Source organism: Barbatula barbatula (genome assembly GCF_947034865.1).
Source record: "Barbatula barbatula genome assembly, chromosome: 21".
NCBI classification, from domain to species: domain Eukaryota; kingdom Metazoa; phylum Chordata; class Actinopteri; order Cypriniformes; family Nemacheilidae; genus Barbatula; species Barbatula barbatula.
In genome coordinates, this window is record NC_136784.1 from 9,721,366 (window position 1) to 9,736,130 (window position 14,765).

At 39.4% G+C, this 14,765-nt stretch overlaps 1 protein-coding gene across 1 annotated transcript in view; it reads left to right on the forward strand.

Moving 5' to 3' along the window:
* Positions 1-14,765, forward strand: part of LOC306910494 (adhesion G protein-coupled receptor B2-like) — a gene marked incomplete at its 5' end in the record, with an annotated part of 104,953 nt that overhangs the window by 57,472 nt on the left and 32,716 nt on the right. The window contains 4 exons of the mRNA XM_079485071.1: positions 6,468-6,571; positions 8,169-8,271; positions 12,470-12,539; positions 13,690-13,709. Of these exons, the coding sequence (XP_079341197.1) occupies positions 6,468-6,571; positions 8,169-8,271; positions 12,470-12,539; positions 13,690-13,709 (297 nt within the window). The remainder of the gene's footprint in view (positions 1-6,467; positions 6,572-8,168; positions 8,272-12,469; positions 12,540-13,689; positions 13,710-14,765) is intronic.

Genomic DNA, 14,765 nt, shown 5'->3' on the forward strand with positions numbered 1-14,765 from the left:
AAGCAGGCTTAAGCTGCGGCCTAGAGAGATTCCTTGTAGGTTTGATGATTGATCAGCTCCCTGTTTTGGGTTCCCATCATGCACTGCTCGTTGACAAACAGCTCCGCCACTCTCTCACGGCCACTTCAAAGATAACAAGTGTCCAGGGAACTTGAGGTACAGCGATGGCATGTGCATCGGATCTCTCCTGATATACAGTATATATATTTGGCGAATGGGTTGAAGCGCTGCAGCGTCTAAACCGCAGATCGAAGCTTGGTCTCGACGGTCTCGGACTTAGTTATGAACTCGGTTGTGTCGGAGTTGCTACGCCTCTGAGAGTTTCAACCATTTGATTAATGCGGAGTCTAACTAAGTTCGTCTTGTTTTCCCACAGCTTTCTTCTGTGCTGCGTGTTACTTATTGTCATAATGAGTTATTGAGGAGCGGAAAAGTGAGGGGGAGAGCAGAGATGAGGGATAAATGCTGGCCGTATAGCACACCAGGCTGGAGAAGTAGGTTAAAGTGCCTGAGCTGAAAATAGATATGACTCCTATTTGCTTGGGAGCTTCACTCCGCCCTAGGGTGTGCTGGGTTAGACGGCCATAATTCCCTCTGTAATATGCGTCTCCGGCTCTCCGAGCCAATGGGAAATGAGCGGAGATGTGGTGCATGCTTATTTAGGAAAGGGCTTAGCGCGCAGACGCTCCGGGCTGTAGGCCCGTAAATGAAAACAGGTTCTACCCCACCAGGCCCGGTTATCCGCGGACGTGGCACACATGATTGCATACCCCTCTGTGGTAGACATTTGTGATTAAATCTCCTCCGATATATTCACAGATTGAAATGAAGGGTTTGATTGCTGAAGGGGATAAATTAGCCTTATTAGCACATGAGTACCATGGAGCTTACTTCAAGTAAACTGTGTGATGGGTTAACTTGTTGAAAGTTTAAAATACAAATGTTCGTGCTCTAGATTTCTGTTCATGAGTAGAACAGAGATGCGTTCGTTGAAAGCTTAGGGCCTTTAGTGCATGATCTGACTGAAGTAGCATGTATCGTAGGATGCAGGCAGTGTGTGGTGACGTGACAAAACTAGATCTCTGACATTATAATCTATTAAGCTTACTACTCCGCAAGCGCGTTGTGTGCCTTTAGGAAATTCACGTCATGTTTTCTGCATTTGACATGCTATACAGCTATTCCAACAAGAGATATTTTTTACATCAAAGCTGGCTTTTGATGTTTCTGGTCTCTAGGCGTCTAATTGCAGTCTTATAAATCATTTTGTGTGCATACGTGTGTGCAAACATGTTTTGTTGTATAATGTTAAGCAACTTGTTTTGCTATAGTGTTCCAAGATAGCCACACAGAGTCTGTTTATTAGTTTATTTTCAATAGAAATATATTTTCTGAAACATTACATTTTTGACAGATTATTTTTACCGTAACAGCTTTCCAGCTTCACTCTAATTGGTCAATGTTTAGTGAACATACGCAATAAAAAAATACCAGTACAAACTAGGGCTGTTCAACGATTAATCATGGTTAATCACAGCTAGAATAAAAGTTTTTTGTTTACATAATATATGTCTGTGCATATTTATATTGTATTTATAAATACATACACATGCATATATTTAGGAAATATTTACATGTTGATATAATATGTATAATAATATATTTATAATGTTCATATATATTTTAAATGATATATAAGCATTTATTTAATGTATTATACATGTATGTGTATTTGTTTATAAATACAAGATTAGTATGCACAGTGCACAGACCGTTATACACATTAACTTTTTTAAACTATTATAAACACAAACTTTTATTTAGAATTTGGTATAAATGTGTATACAATTTTGGTTAGGTATAATTATGTTATTCACGATACGTTACATCCAACTTTTGCAAAATTTGCAGTCTTTGACCAAAAAATATATACAAATTGTGTAAAATTAAACAGTAAAGTTCTGTATTCTTTACAGTGTATAGACTTTTTTGTCTATCTTTGAAAGACTTTTCTTCTCATGCCATTTGCATCCTTTTTTTAATGTATCCAGAACTTGCACAGCTGTTGGAGGGAAATTTGAATCTCTCTCTCTCTCTCTCTCTCTCTCTCCCTCTCCCTCCCTCCCATACTATTTTCTACCCCACGTTCCCTCTGCCATTGGCATTTCAGTGAAAGAAACAAAACCTAAAGTAATTTTTCAGGCTGCTGGCATACTGCATTGGTCAGAATTGCCAAACCCAAGCAGGCACAGGCATAATGTTGGCAATTAATATGCCAATGACAATAGGCTAAGCAAAAGATGAGAGTGAGAGTTTGGAAGCACCTCTCCTAGCGCCACCTGTTATAGCCGCACCTGCCAGCTTGAGTAAAAACACTTCCGCCATTAGGCCTGCATACCTCCGCCGGCTCTCTGCTGTTTATATAGCCTCGTTTTCCCTTGTCTACCTTCCCTTTGTAAGCAAACATGCTCATAAGTTCAGAGAGAACAGATGCGCGCACATGGGAACACACAATATACACTGATGGTAGTCCAGCGCTACAGCCCACACACAAAGCCAATAGACTTTTTGTTCTCAAAGGGCATTTAGTTAGAAATGCTTTGTGTTAAAGCCGACCAGTCCACACCAGGATGCCAATTGAGCTGTAAGTGTATGAATGAAGACTTCCGTCTCAAGCCAATTCACAGCCCGTTTTAAACAACAGCGGAAAGCTTTACAAACACGAAGGCTAGCCATTTCACAGTTTTCCAAAGAGTAACAGATATTTATTTGAGTCTTCGCCTTTGCTTTAGGAACTCACCATGTCAAGTTTTTCCCCGTAACCGGTAGATCTAATTCGCTGCTTCTCCTTACGGAAAATCAAAAGGCTTGTAGTTTTTAAAAGGAAGTGCTACATTAAAAGTCACAGTGTTAACTTTGATAATATAATCAGACCCATGGAGTGTGATGCTGCCTGTAAGTGACAGTGTGTTGGATTTAGATGGATTTTTAGATGTCTAAAAAGTATTTTAGTCTTCTACTTTTTAGACATTCAAAAGTCCAACACTCCTTTGGATTGGGTTGGACTTCGATTAGGAATTTTGGGATTCCTAATCAAAGTTTTGATTTCAGTAGAATATGTTGTGTTATGATGTGAAATAGAAAATATTATACAGTATGTTATCATTATAGGAACAGTTCACCCAAAAATAACAATTCTGTCATCACTTATTCGCCCTCAAGTTATTCCAAATGCATTTCTTTTTTCTGATGAACACAGAGAGAGATATTTGGAAGAATGAGTTCTTGGCCACCAATGACTACCATATTAGAAAAAATTGCTAGTCAAAAGTTCTACAGAACTGTTTGCTTTTCTACATTCATCCAAATATCTTTATCTGTGTTTATCAGAACAACCAGATTTGGAGCAACTGTAAAGGATGACAACATTTTTATTTTTGTTTGAACTGTCCCTTTAAGAATGTTTCTAGGTCACTTCTTAAATAAGCTAAGTTTTCTTGTTACATCTTATGTAAAAAGTCATTTCTTTCTTTCATTGACGTACATTGCTCATTGGATCACTCTCAAGTCATGTTGGGATAACATGGATCAGCAGGTTTTGCACAAACTTGAGACTCATGCCAGCTCCAGCGCATGATGTCACTGAAGCAAAAAGAGATTTCATCAATTCTCAATTATTTTTATGTAACTTTTTACTTAAATCAAATGCTCATGATCAAAATAATAATGTAGAACCTTTTGAGAAATGTTTGCTAACAATCTCTGTATTTAAAATGTATTTTTATGTGATACCTAACTGTAAATCGTGACTTCAGAAAAGTTACAGAGCATTTTGATCATTATTGAACAGGATAAACCCTCTCTAAACCCTCTCTCCTGCGAGGTTTGAAAGCAAAGATCTAAACTGCTTCTGCACATAAACAACATGGCTTGATACCAAGTGTCCTTCTACTTAAAAGTCATCTGTCAGATGGACAAACGAACAAGGGTTAAATCCTTTAGCTGGACATCTGGGACTGCGGCATTCGATGTCTTAAGACGACCTGGCTAAACTCTAATACAACTGAGCATCATGTCATCACACAGATCACCCTTCAGTTAAATTAAATGGCCTTGGTCTCATGATAAATATCTCACTGCACTCGTTCTGCAGAGAGAATTTTCAAATGACGCCCTGAATGCAATTTATATTCTAACCCCATTGAGAAACGGCGCTCTGTGAACTATGCACCAGTATCAAGAGCTATGAAAGTACCCACCCTGATGCTGTGTGCCTGATTGTGGGGGCTTTAATCATGCCAACCTGCAGACGGTTCTTCAGAAATATTACCAGCATGTCTCCCGCCCAGGAAGAATACTCGTGATTACTGCTACACTACTATCAAAGATGGCTGCTGGTCAGGTCATCAGTCTCTGTTTCTATTGCATGGAATACAGAATGAAGGAAAGATAAAGTGCTGCATCAAGCTCACTGTTGGCGTCCTAAGATAGTTAAGTTATTGTAAAACTAAAAGCCTTCAATAAAAAACACGAAATATGTCCCCCTAAATTAGCACAGAAAACATTAATAAAGCTTTTCCATGGGGGGGTTTGTTAAACAAGCAACAACAGAACTGTAACGCAAGCTTCCCGTGCTAATGTGCACCAAATTTTATGGCCTAGGGTAAAAAATAAGCAGTGCCACATCAAGCGGGAGCAATCTTTCCATCCCGGATGATTCTCTGATGTTTCAAGTGGCCTATTATTATGCTACTTTGAAGGAAAGACGCGTTGACCTGTTTTTATAATAACAGACTGGTTGACTCACATCCACCATAATGATGTGCAGTGAAGTGCTGGTGATGGAGCGCATTAACACGACGGTGTCTGGGAGATTATACTCCCTGCAGTTTGCAGAACAGTGTTACAGGCCTGAACTTCTTGAGGGTCCACAGACAGGAAGGTTGCATCTATTCTGACAATTAATTACATACCCTTAATGCTCAGTGTTTTTTTGCTTGCTGGTGTTAAAATCTATAAAGAGCGTTTCATCGGACGTGTGCGTGCCAGACCCCCAGTTAACTTCCGGTTTGTGTTTGGCTATGTCTAATAATATAACTATTTATATTTAATTAAATGTATGTAAATAGGCATTTGTACTATTTTTTTACTCTATATTTATTGTATTAAATAAACAATTTGTTGAATTTTGTTGTATGTTCATTTTATTACATAAAAAAATTGTGGAATGGGACCTGTAGTTTGGTCACTTTTGAACAAACCGTACGGTACATTGACATCTAGCGGCTTTATATGGGAGTCTTTATTCAAAATATTAGAGAGACAAGTTTAATAGGATTAATAATTATTTTAAGAAATAATCTACATGCACTGTATTGTTTGTGAATGTGTACCGGAAGTGAATTGCAGCACATGCGAGCATGCACAGTAACATTTGTTTATGTTGTCACTACTGTGAATAACTTCAATGGGTGAATATGTTTATGGAGTACAGTATATATACTGTAAAACGTTGCTGTAGTTTTGCAGCAGGTTTGCCAGTAATTTTCTGTAGATTGATTACTACTTAAAACTACTTCCCTATTAATACTGTTTTTGGTTTATTAAACTTCACATCAATCAAAATATTTTGACTTTTGAGATTCAAAATGAGCAAGAAGGTGGTCTCACTACTGGCATTCACACAGAAACACTTCTTCCTAAGCAATTTTGTCGTCTAATAAATAAATAAATAATGAAAATGAAAATGTTTATTTTTTTACAACAGTAAATACCTAAAAACCATCGCAAGCACGTTTTTTTATTTCCTTTAGCACACATTAAGAAATACTGCATTGCACTTGGGCATATAACAAATAATGGAACTCTTTCGCCAGCATTAAGAAGAGCTTATATAGAATTACCCACAATGCCTAGAGGTGAGACTGAGTAGCAGGGGTTAATCCAGAAACATGAAGCATGAAGCATCTCTTCTCTCAACTGAGATGCTTAATAAGATAGGCCAAGGGAGGTCATAAATGTGAAAAAGCTGATGGGGTGGAATGTCCAGTTTAGATGGAGAATCTAGCTTTGACCTGATGGGAAATAGAGAAAATGAAGAGGGAATTAAAGGAGAGGCCAACAGGTTATTTGGAGGGAAGACCTTTGGCCTTCTGCTCTGAACCAAGTAGAATGTAATCCTCTGTCTCCAGCCCTTCTGTATTTGTTCTTATGATTCCTCCATCTGCTACTCCTCTCCAAGATGTTGTGAAGAATTTACAGTCAGTTTTTGTAGATCTTGGCACATCATATATGAGATGATTTCATCTGAATCTGGTCAGTTGTGACGTTCTGAGGTCAGATGTTTGTTGTTGTATGATTGACCTCTGTCTTTTTCCAACCAGTTTCCTATAATGCTGCTGACTGTACATTATCTTTTACATGCGGCATAAACATTTGTAATAAATCTCTCTCTCCTTTATTTCCAGGGTATGGGCCCATCCAGTATGCCGTCGGTGCCCCTCATGGTGGGCTGTGGCATATCTTGCACGGCTCTACTCATTCTGCTGCTCATCTACGCTGCTTTTTGGAGGTGAGTTCAACAGGACTTTCTCTGCCGCACAACCAATAAAAACACAACACCGACCAGCAGAATTACTCTTGAGTACAGTCTTCTGCTAATATGGTATTAGTGAGCTATATTTGTGCAATTCTCCTCGTTCACTGCCCGGTACTCTCACAGGCACACTTATACCTTAAAGGATTCATTTTTCAGACTGCAGTTTCCCACGTGGGCTTGCCCAGGCTGGAATAGCAGCTGGCGTGGGGTAGATCCACTGTGGGCCAGAACTGCAATTAGCAATAATTGGGAACAAATGAGGGATGGCGGAGCTGCGTGTGGCAGGACGGGATTATGTGGAGAGTACTAGTGAAGGCTAGCATGGCTGCTAAAAGCTCAGTTTGGCAGATGGCTCGGGATTGTCAATTGATTGGCTAACGCCACGTCCAGGATATGGGAAGCGCTTGTTTGGTCAAGTATTTGACAACTTGAATTTGGACTTTTTCGACCATGGTCGGTTTTTAATGTTGAAGGCCTAAACAGTTTACGAATAAACTTTACATTGTGTAGAGTGGATATTAACATGTTTAAATTTAAATTGAGACACATTTAAAAATGTATTAAATTAAACACAAAACAAAAAAATAAGTTACAAACTTCTAAATGTTTTGCATTTTAATAAAATTGCATAAAATCCCATTATTTGTCATACGGATGTCAGTGACAGTGTGTACATTAAAATGCTTTTTTGAAGGCTTAGGCAGTACAATAAAATAATATAAAATACAAATGAGCAAAGTGAGTATAATTAAAAGATAAGGCAGAAATATAAAGATAATTTACAGTAAAACATAATTTTCAGCATTAGTGGCCGAAATATAAAGGTATTTCCAACAGAATTTACAGTACAGTACGCTGTAAAGTTGTACAGTACTGTGATTTACAGCAATACAATTCATTTATTTTTAATAGCTCAATTGTTTAAACATACTTTTTTGGGTCACCGCAGGGATTGTTTTCCCATGTGTAATAGCACATAACACACAATGTTATCCTTTTTCTGTGTTGCTTCTTAATTGATGTGCGGCTCCACACATCCGTCACACACGAAATAATTCCAACCCAGACCCTATGATTCTTGTGCAGCAGGTGGGAGAGGAATGATGCCGGGAGATATTTTTCTCCACCCCTTGTACTTCCTCTCTTCAAGCTTAATGCATCTGCCACACCATCAGAGCTTATCACTGCCGCCCCTATAACTCAGACCACTGATCCAGAGGACACAGCCATTGTCCTCCTGGGTAAAGCTGGCTTGAGCTGACATGGTGTATCAGGACATTTTGTCTGCTGGTGTTTGTCCATGAGAAGCCGTTTTAGAGTTCATCTGCAGGTCATCTAAGAATCTGCTGAAGTTGTCAGTGTTCAACGTTGCAAGACGTGAAAATGCTGCCTGCTTTAGCAGATAAATGGATCCTGTGCCTTCTGCAGTATGTCATAATTAGACTGTCACACAAGAAGGTGTGCTGTTGTGTTATGTATCAGCATGACTGTGATTTGACTGTAGGTGTGATGTGATCACAGCAGTAAGGTATTCTGTAAAAATCTAAATTTTCTGTTTTCCGATTCTCAGATACATCCGTTCCGAAAGATCCATCATCTTGGTGAACTTCTGCATGTCCATACTGGCCTCAAATGTGCTTATACTGGTAGGACAGTCCCAAACTCTCAGCAAGGTGAGCATGTGTGCACATATGTAATTCTCTGTTCCTCTGAAAGTGAAAGAAATATTAAAGAAGCATCTATATGAAGCCAAAGCTGCCTCCCGAATGCTGGGCCCAGACTCCCCTGAGATAGCTGTGTCTATATCTGATAAGTAAACGGTGTTTGTTCTCTCTCGGTCCTGTCATGACAGTATGTAACCGCAATATACAGAAAGAGCAGGTCGCAAGCAGATTTTTAGGCCGCCGTGTGTAGCAGATCGTAGTGTGAAGGGTCGCTTTACGTCGGCCATGTCAGTAACATTGAAAAAGCGTGAGAGACTACAGAAGCAACCAAGAAATAACACTCAAACTCAGCCTGTCGCTCAGAGCTGCAATGAAAGTCAAGGACAGCCAAAGAAGCCGCTTACCAGGAGCCTATCCCCTTCAATTTCGACTTCATATTTGACTAAGAGCTTTCATATTGGGCATTAGTTTTAGAGAGTACAGATAAGCTTAATTTCGGAGCGTAAATGGTGCGAAATCCTTCTCATTTCCAGTGTCGTTTGCTGAGTGAGCCGTATTTAGCATTAGAATATGTGCCTCATTATTGACTAAAACCTACTGCATGTACAGCTCCTCGTCTCCTTTTGCAGCTAACTTAAATACCACTTTTCTTTCTTTTTTTTCTTTAATCCAGCCCATCATTTTCCTCAGGGTTCTTTCATCTGTAATTTACTAACTTTTACTTTTTAAGTGTGTTCGTTTAATGGGACGGTTCACCCAAAAAGGAAAATTCTGTCATCATTTACTCACCCTCAGGTTGTTACAAATCTGTATGAATTAATTTTTTCAGATGAACACAGAGAACGATATTTGGAAGAATGCTTGTAACCAAACAGTTCTTGGCCACCATCGACTATAATGGTGGGAAAAAATTAAATGGTAGTCAAAAGTTCACCAGAACTGTTGCTTTCTTCTTCAAAATATCGTATGTGTTCAACAGAACGGAGTATTGATAAAGCAATTGTGTCTGCTATGGTATTCAATGGTGGCCAAGAACTATTTGGGTACAAGCATTCCTCCAAAAATCATTCTCAGTGTTCATCAGAACAATCATTTTTATTTATTTTTGGGTGAACTGTTCCTTTAATTCAGAACACACAGAGATAATTCACTGTTACAGCTACAATTTGAAAACCACAGTGGAACTGAGTCCATTTCAGCTTTCTTTAAAGTCCAAAGCACTTCGCCTATCAATCACTTTATTCCTTCTCTATCTTTCTCCACCTTCTTGGCTCAGTTAACAAATAGCTTAAAGCCATTTGCACATGCTTGCTTTCTCCACTTTGCATCGTTTCTCACCGTTTCTCATTTCTTACTTTCTTTTTCCTTCCTTATTTCTCTAGGGGCTGTGCACTGTGACTGCTGCCTTTTTGCACTTCTTCTTTCTGGCCTCTTTCTGCTGGGTACTGACGGAGGCGTGGCAATCCTACCTGGTCGTGATTGGCAAGATGAGGTCCCGCCTCATTCGCAAGCGTTTCCTGTGTCTGGGCTGGGGTAGGCCACGGCATACACACATAAAAAATACTATCTTAATATCATGTTGGAATCTTAAACTGTCAACTATGTTTTGAAGTATGGTGGCCAGTTTAAAGCATGTATGTACAACAGATTGTTGGCTGGTCAAGCGGCCATCATGTTCCAAAATCCAGCTTGGCAACTGTAAGTTGGTATGACCAGCTGGTTGCTGGTTGGACCAGCTAATAGTATTTCCGAACCAACTAGAAATAAACGTTCCAAAACACAGCTACAGGCTGATTGTCATGCTAAGAAGTGATGTTATTGAAATACAACAACTCTGCAGCTTTTTCATCCAAATAAATGATGAAGCTCTATAACATGCAATCCATTTGCCGTTCCTGCACAATACATTGTCTGGCGTGTCCGTTTGCCTTCATGCAGCCAGATAATAAACCACAAACATGTCACGGGAGCTCAATGTTATTTTTGTCGTGCTGAATGGAGATATTTGATCTTTAATAAGAAATGCATTGTGTGGTGTCTCCCAAACACAGGCAAGATCTGAAAGGAATTTCAAGCAGTTGCAGTGGGAAACACATTCGTTTTGTAACTTATTGATCCACTATCACTTCCATTAATTCATAGATGCCCTTTTGCAGGCAGAATTTCACAACAGCAGAACACAACTGAGAGAACGTTATTAGGGAACATCCACATTACTCAGAATGTACAATATGATTATCATCTGACATGTGGAGTGGTGGGTTGTGCAACTTGATTTTAAATCTGGCTACCAGCTTCCAACCTCACTTTTACACAAGGAGAAGGCTGTATTAAAAGCTATATTTAGGTTATTTATTTTGTTGTTTAAGCTTGTTGCAAGCTATTATAAGATCGCCTCTGCTGCAGGTTAGCGGTGTCACTATCAGTAGTGACAGTAACTGTGATTTTTTTTTTTAGACATTGTGTTAGTAATACACACATGATGATTTCATAAATAATTCAGCGTCAGTATCTGGTTGACACACACACTTTTTGCACCCGACTATTCAGCATCTTGCCTTGAATCTTAAGGGATAGTTCACCCTTAAATTACAATTCTGTCATCGTTTACTCACCTTCTTTTCAGAACTGTATGACTTTCTTCTGCAAAACACAAACAAAGATATTTTGAAGAATGTTGGTAACCAAATACTGGCGTAACCCTTCACTTTTATTGTACACGAAACCAATTCAAATCAAAGGCTACCGCTGGTGTTTGGTTACCCACATTGTTCCAAAAATCTTTTTTGTGTTCTGTTCAGAAGACAGGTTTGAAATGACAAGAAGGTGAATAAATAATGATTTTTGGGTAAACTAATACTTTAATAGCCACAATGGATAAAACGCTCCGTCTGCCTCCATACGCTTGTGTTTAAGTGTGATTCGTTGGCGATTGTTCTTTTATATGATTTTTTTTATTATTCGTTTGTTTAAAATGTTTTATAGATTTTGCAACAATATTGTTATCAGGATTTTTTTCATGCAAGGAAAATCTGATATTGTGACAACTCTACTACAAATACATACAATGCCGTAGATAAATATGCTTTTACATAAGTAAAATAAATAATCTCCTGGAATGAAGTGTGCTTAACATGTCTTCAAATGGTTTTGGTACAAAGCCACTTTGAAAATATCACGCGTACAGTATACCACCCAAAGCAAACTCATGTTCTTGAGTTGCATGCTGCATTTGGCCCATGTGTTTCCCCTCCCTCCCCATCTTTCAGTCTGACTTTCCAAACCAGAGTTTTTCTAATTGCCTTTAATTTCCAGCGTTAATTACATGAATATTTCAAAGGGCTCTTATAGTGTTATGTGTGGACGTGTCACGTAGACATACAGAGAGCAGAATGGATAGGCCTAATTAACACATGATGAAGGCTGGCCTACCTGACTGTGAAGGCAAACGCAATGAGGATGATGCCAGCAGGAAAAGCAGAGAAGCACTCACCCCGACACTGCTGTAGAGCTACGTATAAACACAGATAGAGACTAGGTGTTCTTGTGTTATTGGCACAAAAAAACTGGCACTTAGAAGCAAAGAGGCATCTAAATGACAAGTAGAGTGGCCAAGCACAAAATAAGTTCAAGAAAATGTATTGCTGACATTTCTTACAAGTTATTTCTGTCTTTACAAACTGTCAGTTGACAAGACAATGATGTAATGTTTGTAACCAATTTAGCGATAAGAAAGCCAGGACGATGTTTTTTCGTATAAAAGCCAGTCACTAGACAACATGCACAGTGCTGAAATGAGAGGGCCGCCGTTCATGCTTTATGTACTCTAGAAAACATTTACCACTTTGGCCTCGTGAAAGAAAGACGCATACGCAGTCACACAGGGATTCATTTTTTGTGACTGAAGTGAAGTCTGGGGTCTAGAAGGGCACTGAGCACAGTGGGAAGGTTGTACCTGTACACCGTGTGCATTTGTCTGTGAAAAGGGCATGAGCTAAAGAAAGGCAACGATGTGAGTGGAGATTACTTCAGTCAACTTCTACTCCATCCTCGGGCCATAAGCTATTAGTTCATCTGAGAAACATTCCTAGAAACTTAATGGAGGAAAAGGGTTCGATTGCATGTACTGTTTATCATCTTGCCTTCCTCTGTTTAAAGCCTGCTTGCTTAGCTTCTGTTGTTTTCTTCCGCCATTTTTTCTTTACAGGTCTGCCTGCCCTTGTGGTTGCTGTGTCTGTGGGCTTCACCCGGGCTAGAGGTTACGGCACGCCAAATTAGTAAGTATCACCTTTGCTGGAAGGCGTCTACATCTTTAACAACAGTTCGAGAGTCTCTGCCACCTGTGCCGTTTTCTCTCATTTAATGACTGTAGATTCTCTTCTAGTTGTGTTTGTTTTCTGCTGATTTGCATATAATGGCTTTTTTCTTTGCTGCTCCACCAAGCAATTGGGTGCTTACTGACTAATCCGACACTAAAGTTAAAAACGGAGCGGTCTTTCAGAGCTTTCAATTGGTGCGTCTGCCACATGGATTTCCTTCAAATGAAAAGTGCAAGGAAGTCAATTACCTCGCATAACCTCAACATTATACTCAATAATACTAATGTGTTTAAAATGACTGTTCACCCAAAAATGAAAATTCTGTCATTTACTCAGACTCAAACCTGTATGACTTTCTGTCTTCTGCAGAGCAGAAAATATATTTTGAAAAACGTTGGTAGCCAAATAACGGGGGGACCCATTGACTTCCCCTATATGATCACAAAACCAATGCAAATCAACCTGTACCGCTGTGGTTCGGTTACCAACATTCTTCAAAATATCTTCTTTTGGATTCTGCAGAAGAAAGAAAGTCAAGAATTGTTTCATTTTGGATGAACTATCCATTTAACTCTATCTTTATTCAACCTTTAGGTATGCAGGTTGGATTCATTGCAATTGCATTGAAAGCAATTTAACAATGTGACATTCCCATGTGCAATGCTTAAAACTAGTAAGATGGAGGCGTTGTGTTTGAAACATTATTACAAATATTTTAATAACGTGGATGAGTTTGATATTGGACAGTGTCCAAGATGGAATGAATTGAACCCATTAGCACCCAATTCAAGGGATAATGCCAGAAAAAGTTGTTTTCCTGCTGCAATTTCCAATTAAGTCTATTTGCATTCTATTTTATCTGCTTCACAGTGGTTTCATTAATTGTGGATCCTGTACTTGGATTCTGGGTGGTTCAGCAATAAGATGCAGGTTTTTGTAATAAAATAGTATAATGAAGCCATTGTCTACCGTATACAAGTTGTTTCTTATTTATTTTAGTAAGGAAAAATATATAGGCAATTTTAATAAAACGTTATTTTCTCTGTTTAATTTACCGACAACCTTTTTCGTTGATGTTGCAGTGCTTATCTCTCTGTCTCTCTTTCAGCTGCTGGTTGTCTCTCGAAGGTGGGCTGCTCTATGCATTCGTTGGGCCTGCTGCTGTCATTGTACTGGTGCGTTTCAAACTCTTCTCTTATTGGTAAAGATAAGCTCCACCCACTTTATTATTCACATGTCCTATTTTAGCGTACGTAATGTTAATCTGTATAGCACATTAACATGCGTGAGCGAACTTGATGAGCCCATCAGCCCAGAGCGACCGCTATGTTTACTTTTCGTCCACAGCCTGGTCTCAGGTGCTGTGTTGCGCACTATGCGCTTGCGTGTACTTTATGGTTAGATGCGATTTGCGTTGTTTGTTTCTTGATGGTGCTGTTGAGCGCCCACGCGAACAAACAGCTGTAAATGAGATTTGGGCATCTGGAGATGCCGCCGCCCTCCTTAGAGAGGCAAATCTAATTAACAGAAAAAATAATTAATTTAGCCTCTAGCAAATAGTAGCACAGAGAAGCATTGTCTAAGCAAGCACTTCACATGACAGAATTTGAACGGTGCGTGTCACACGCGGTCCACACGGCGAGTTCAGTAATTCCTTTGGAGGAGGATAAAGAGGCTTGGTTTGTTTGTGTATGTAAACATAAAACAACCATAGTCACAGCCTCTGGCATTGATGTGAATCAATGAATCGAGGTCTGAGTTGTTAGCATGGTATTTGCGTAACTCCATGTGCTTCCTAAGGGGTTCGTGCTACCATTGAGTTAAATGGGAACGTCAGGTGTCACTTTAGAGAAAGTGCATGACATTGCTGTCAAAACAAACCAAAGACATAAACCAAGACTCAGCTCAAATTCTGTATGTACACAAAGGTTCCGTCTTTCCGTGGCCTTTGTCGGCACTCCATGTGTGTGGCAGGTGGGCAGCTAGCCTGAGCAGACAAGACGACAATCTGCTAAGAGAAAAGCGAATGATTGAGAGTCATGAGGGTATTACTGTTCCTCCTGCTCATTTGTGTCCAGCCTTAAATCTACAACACCTGTCACGGCTGTTAGAGAGACCGTGCTATAGATGATCCTGGGTCGAGGGTCACTACGCAGCAGCACTCCTTTATTTTTAGTGCCTACT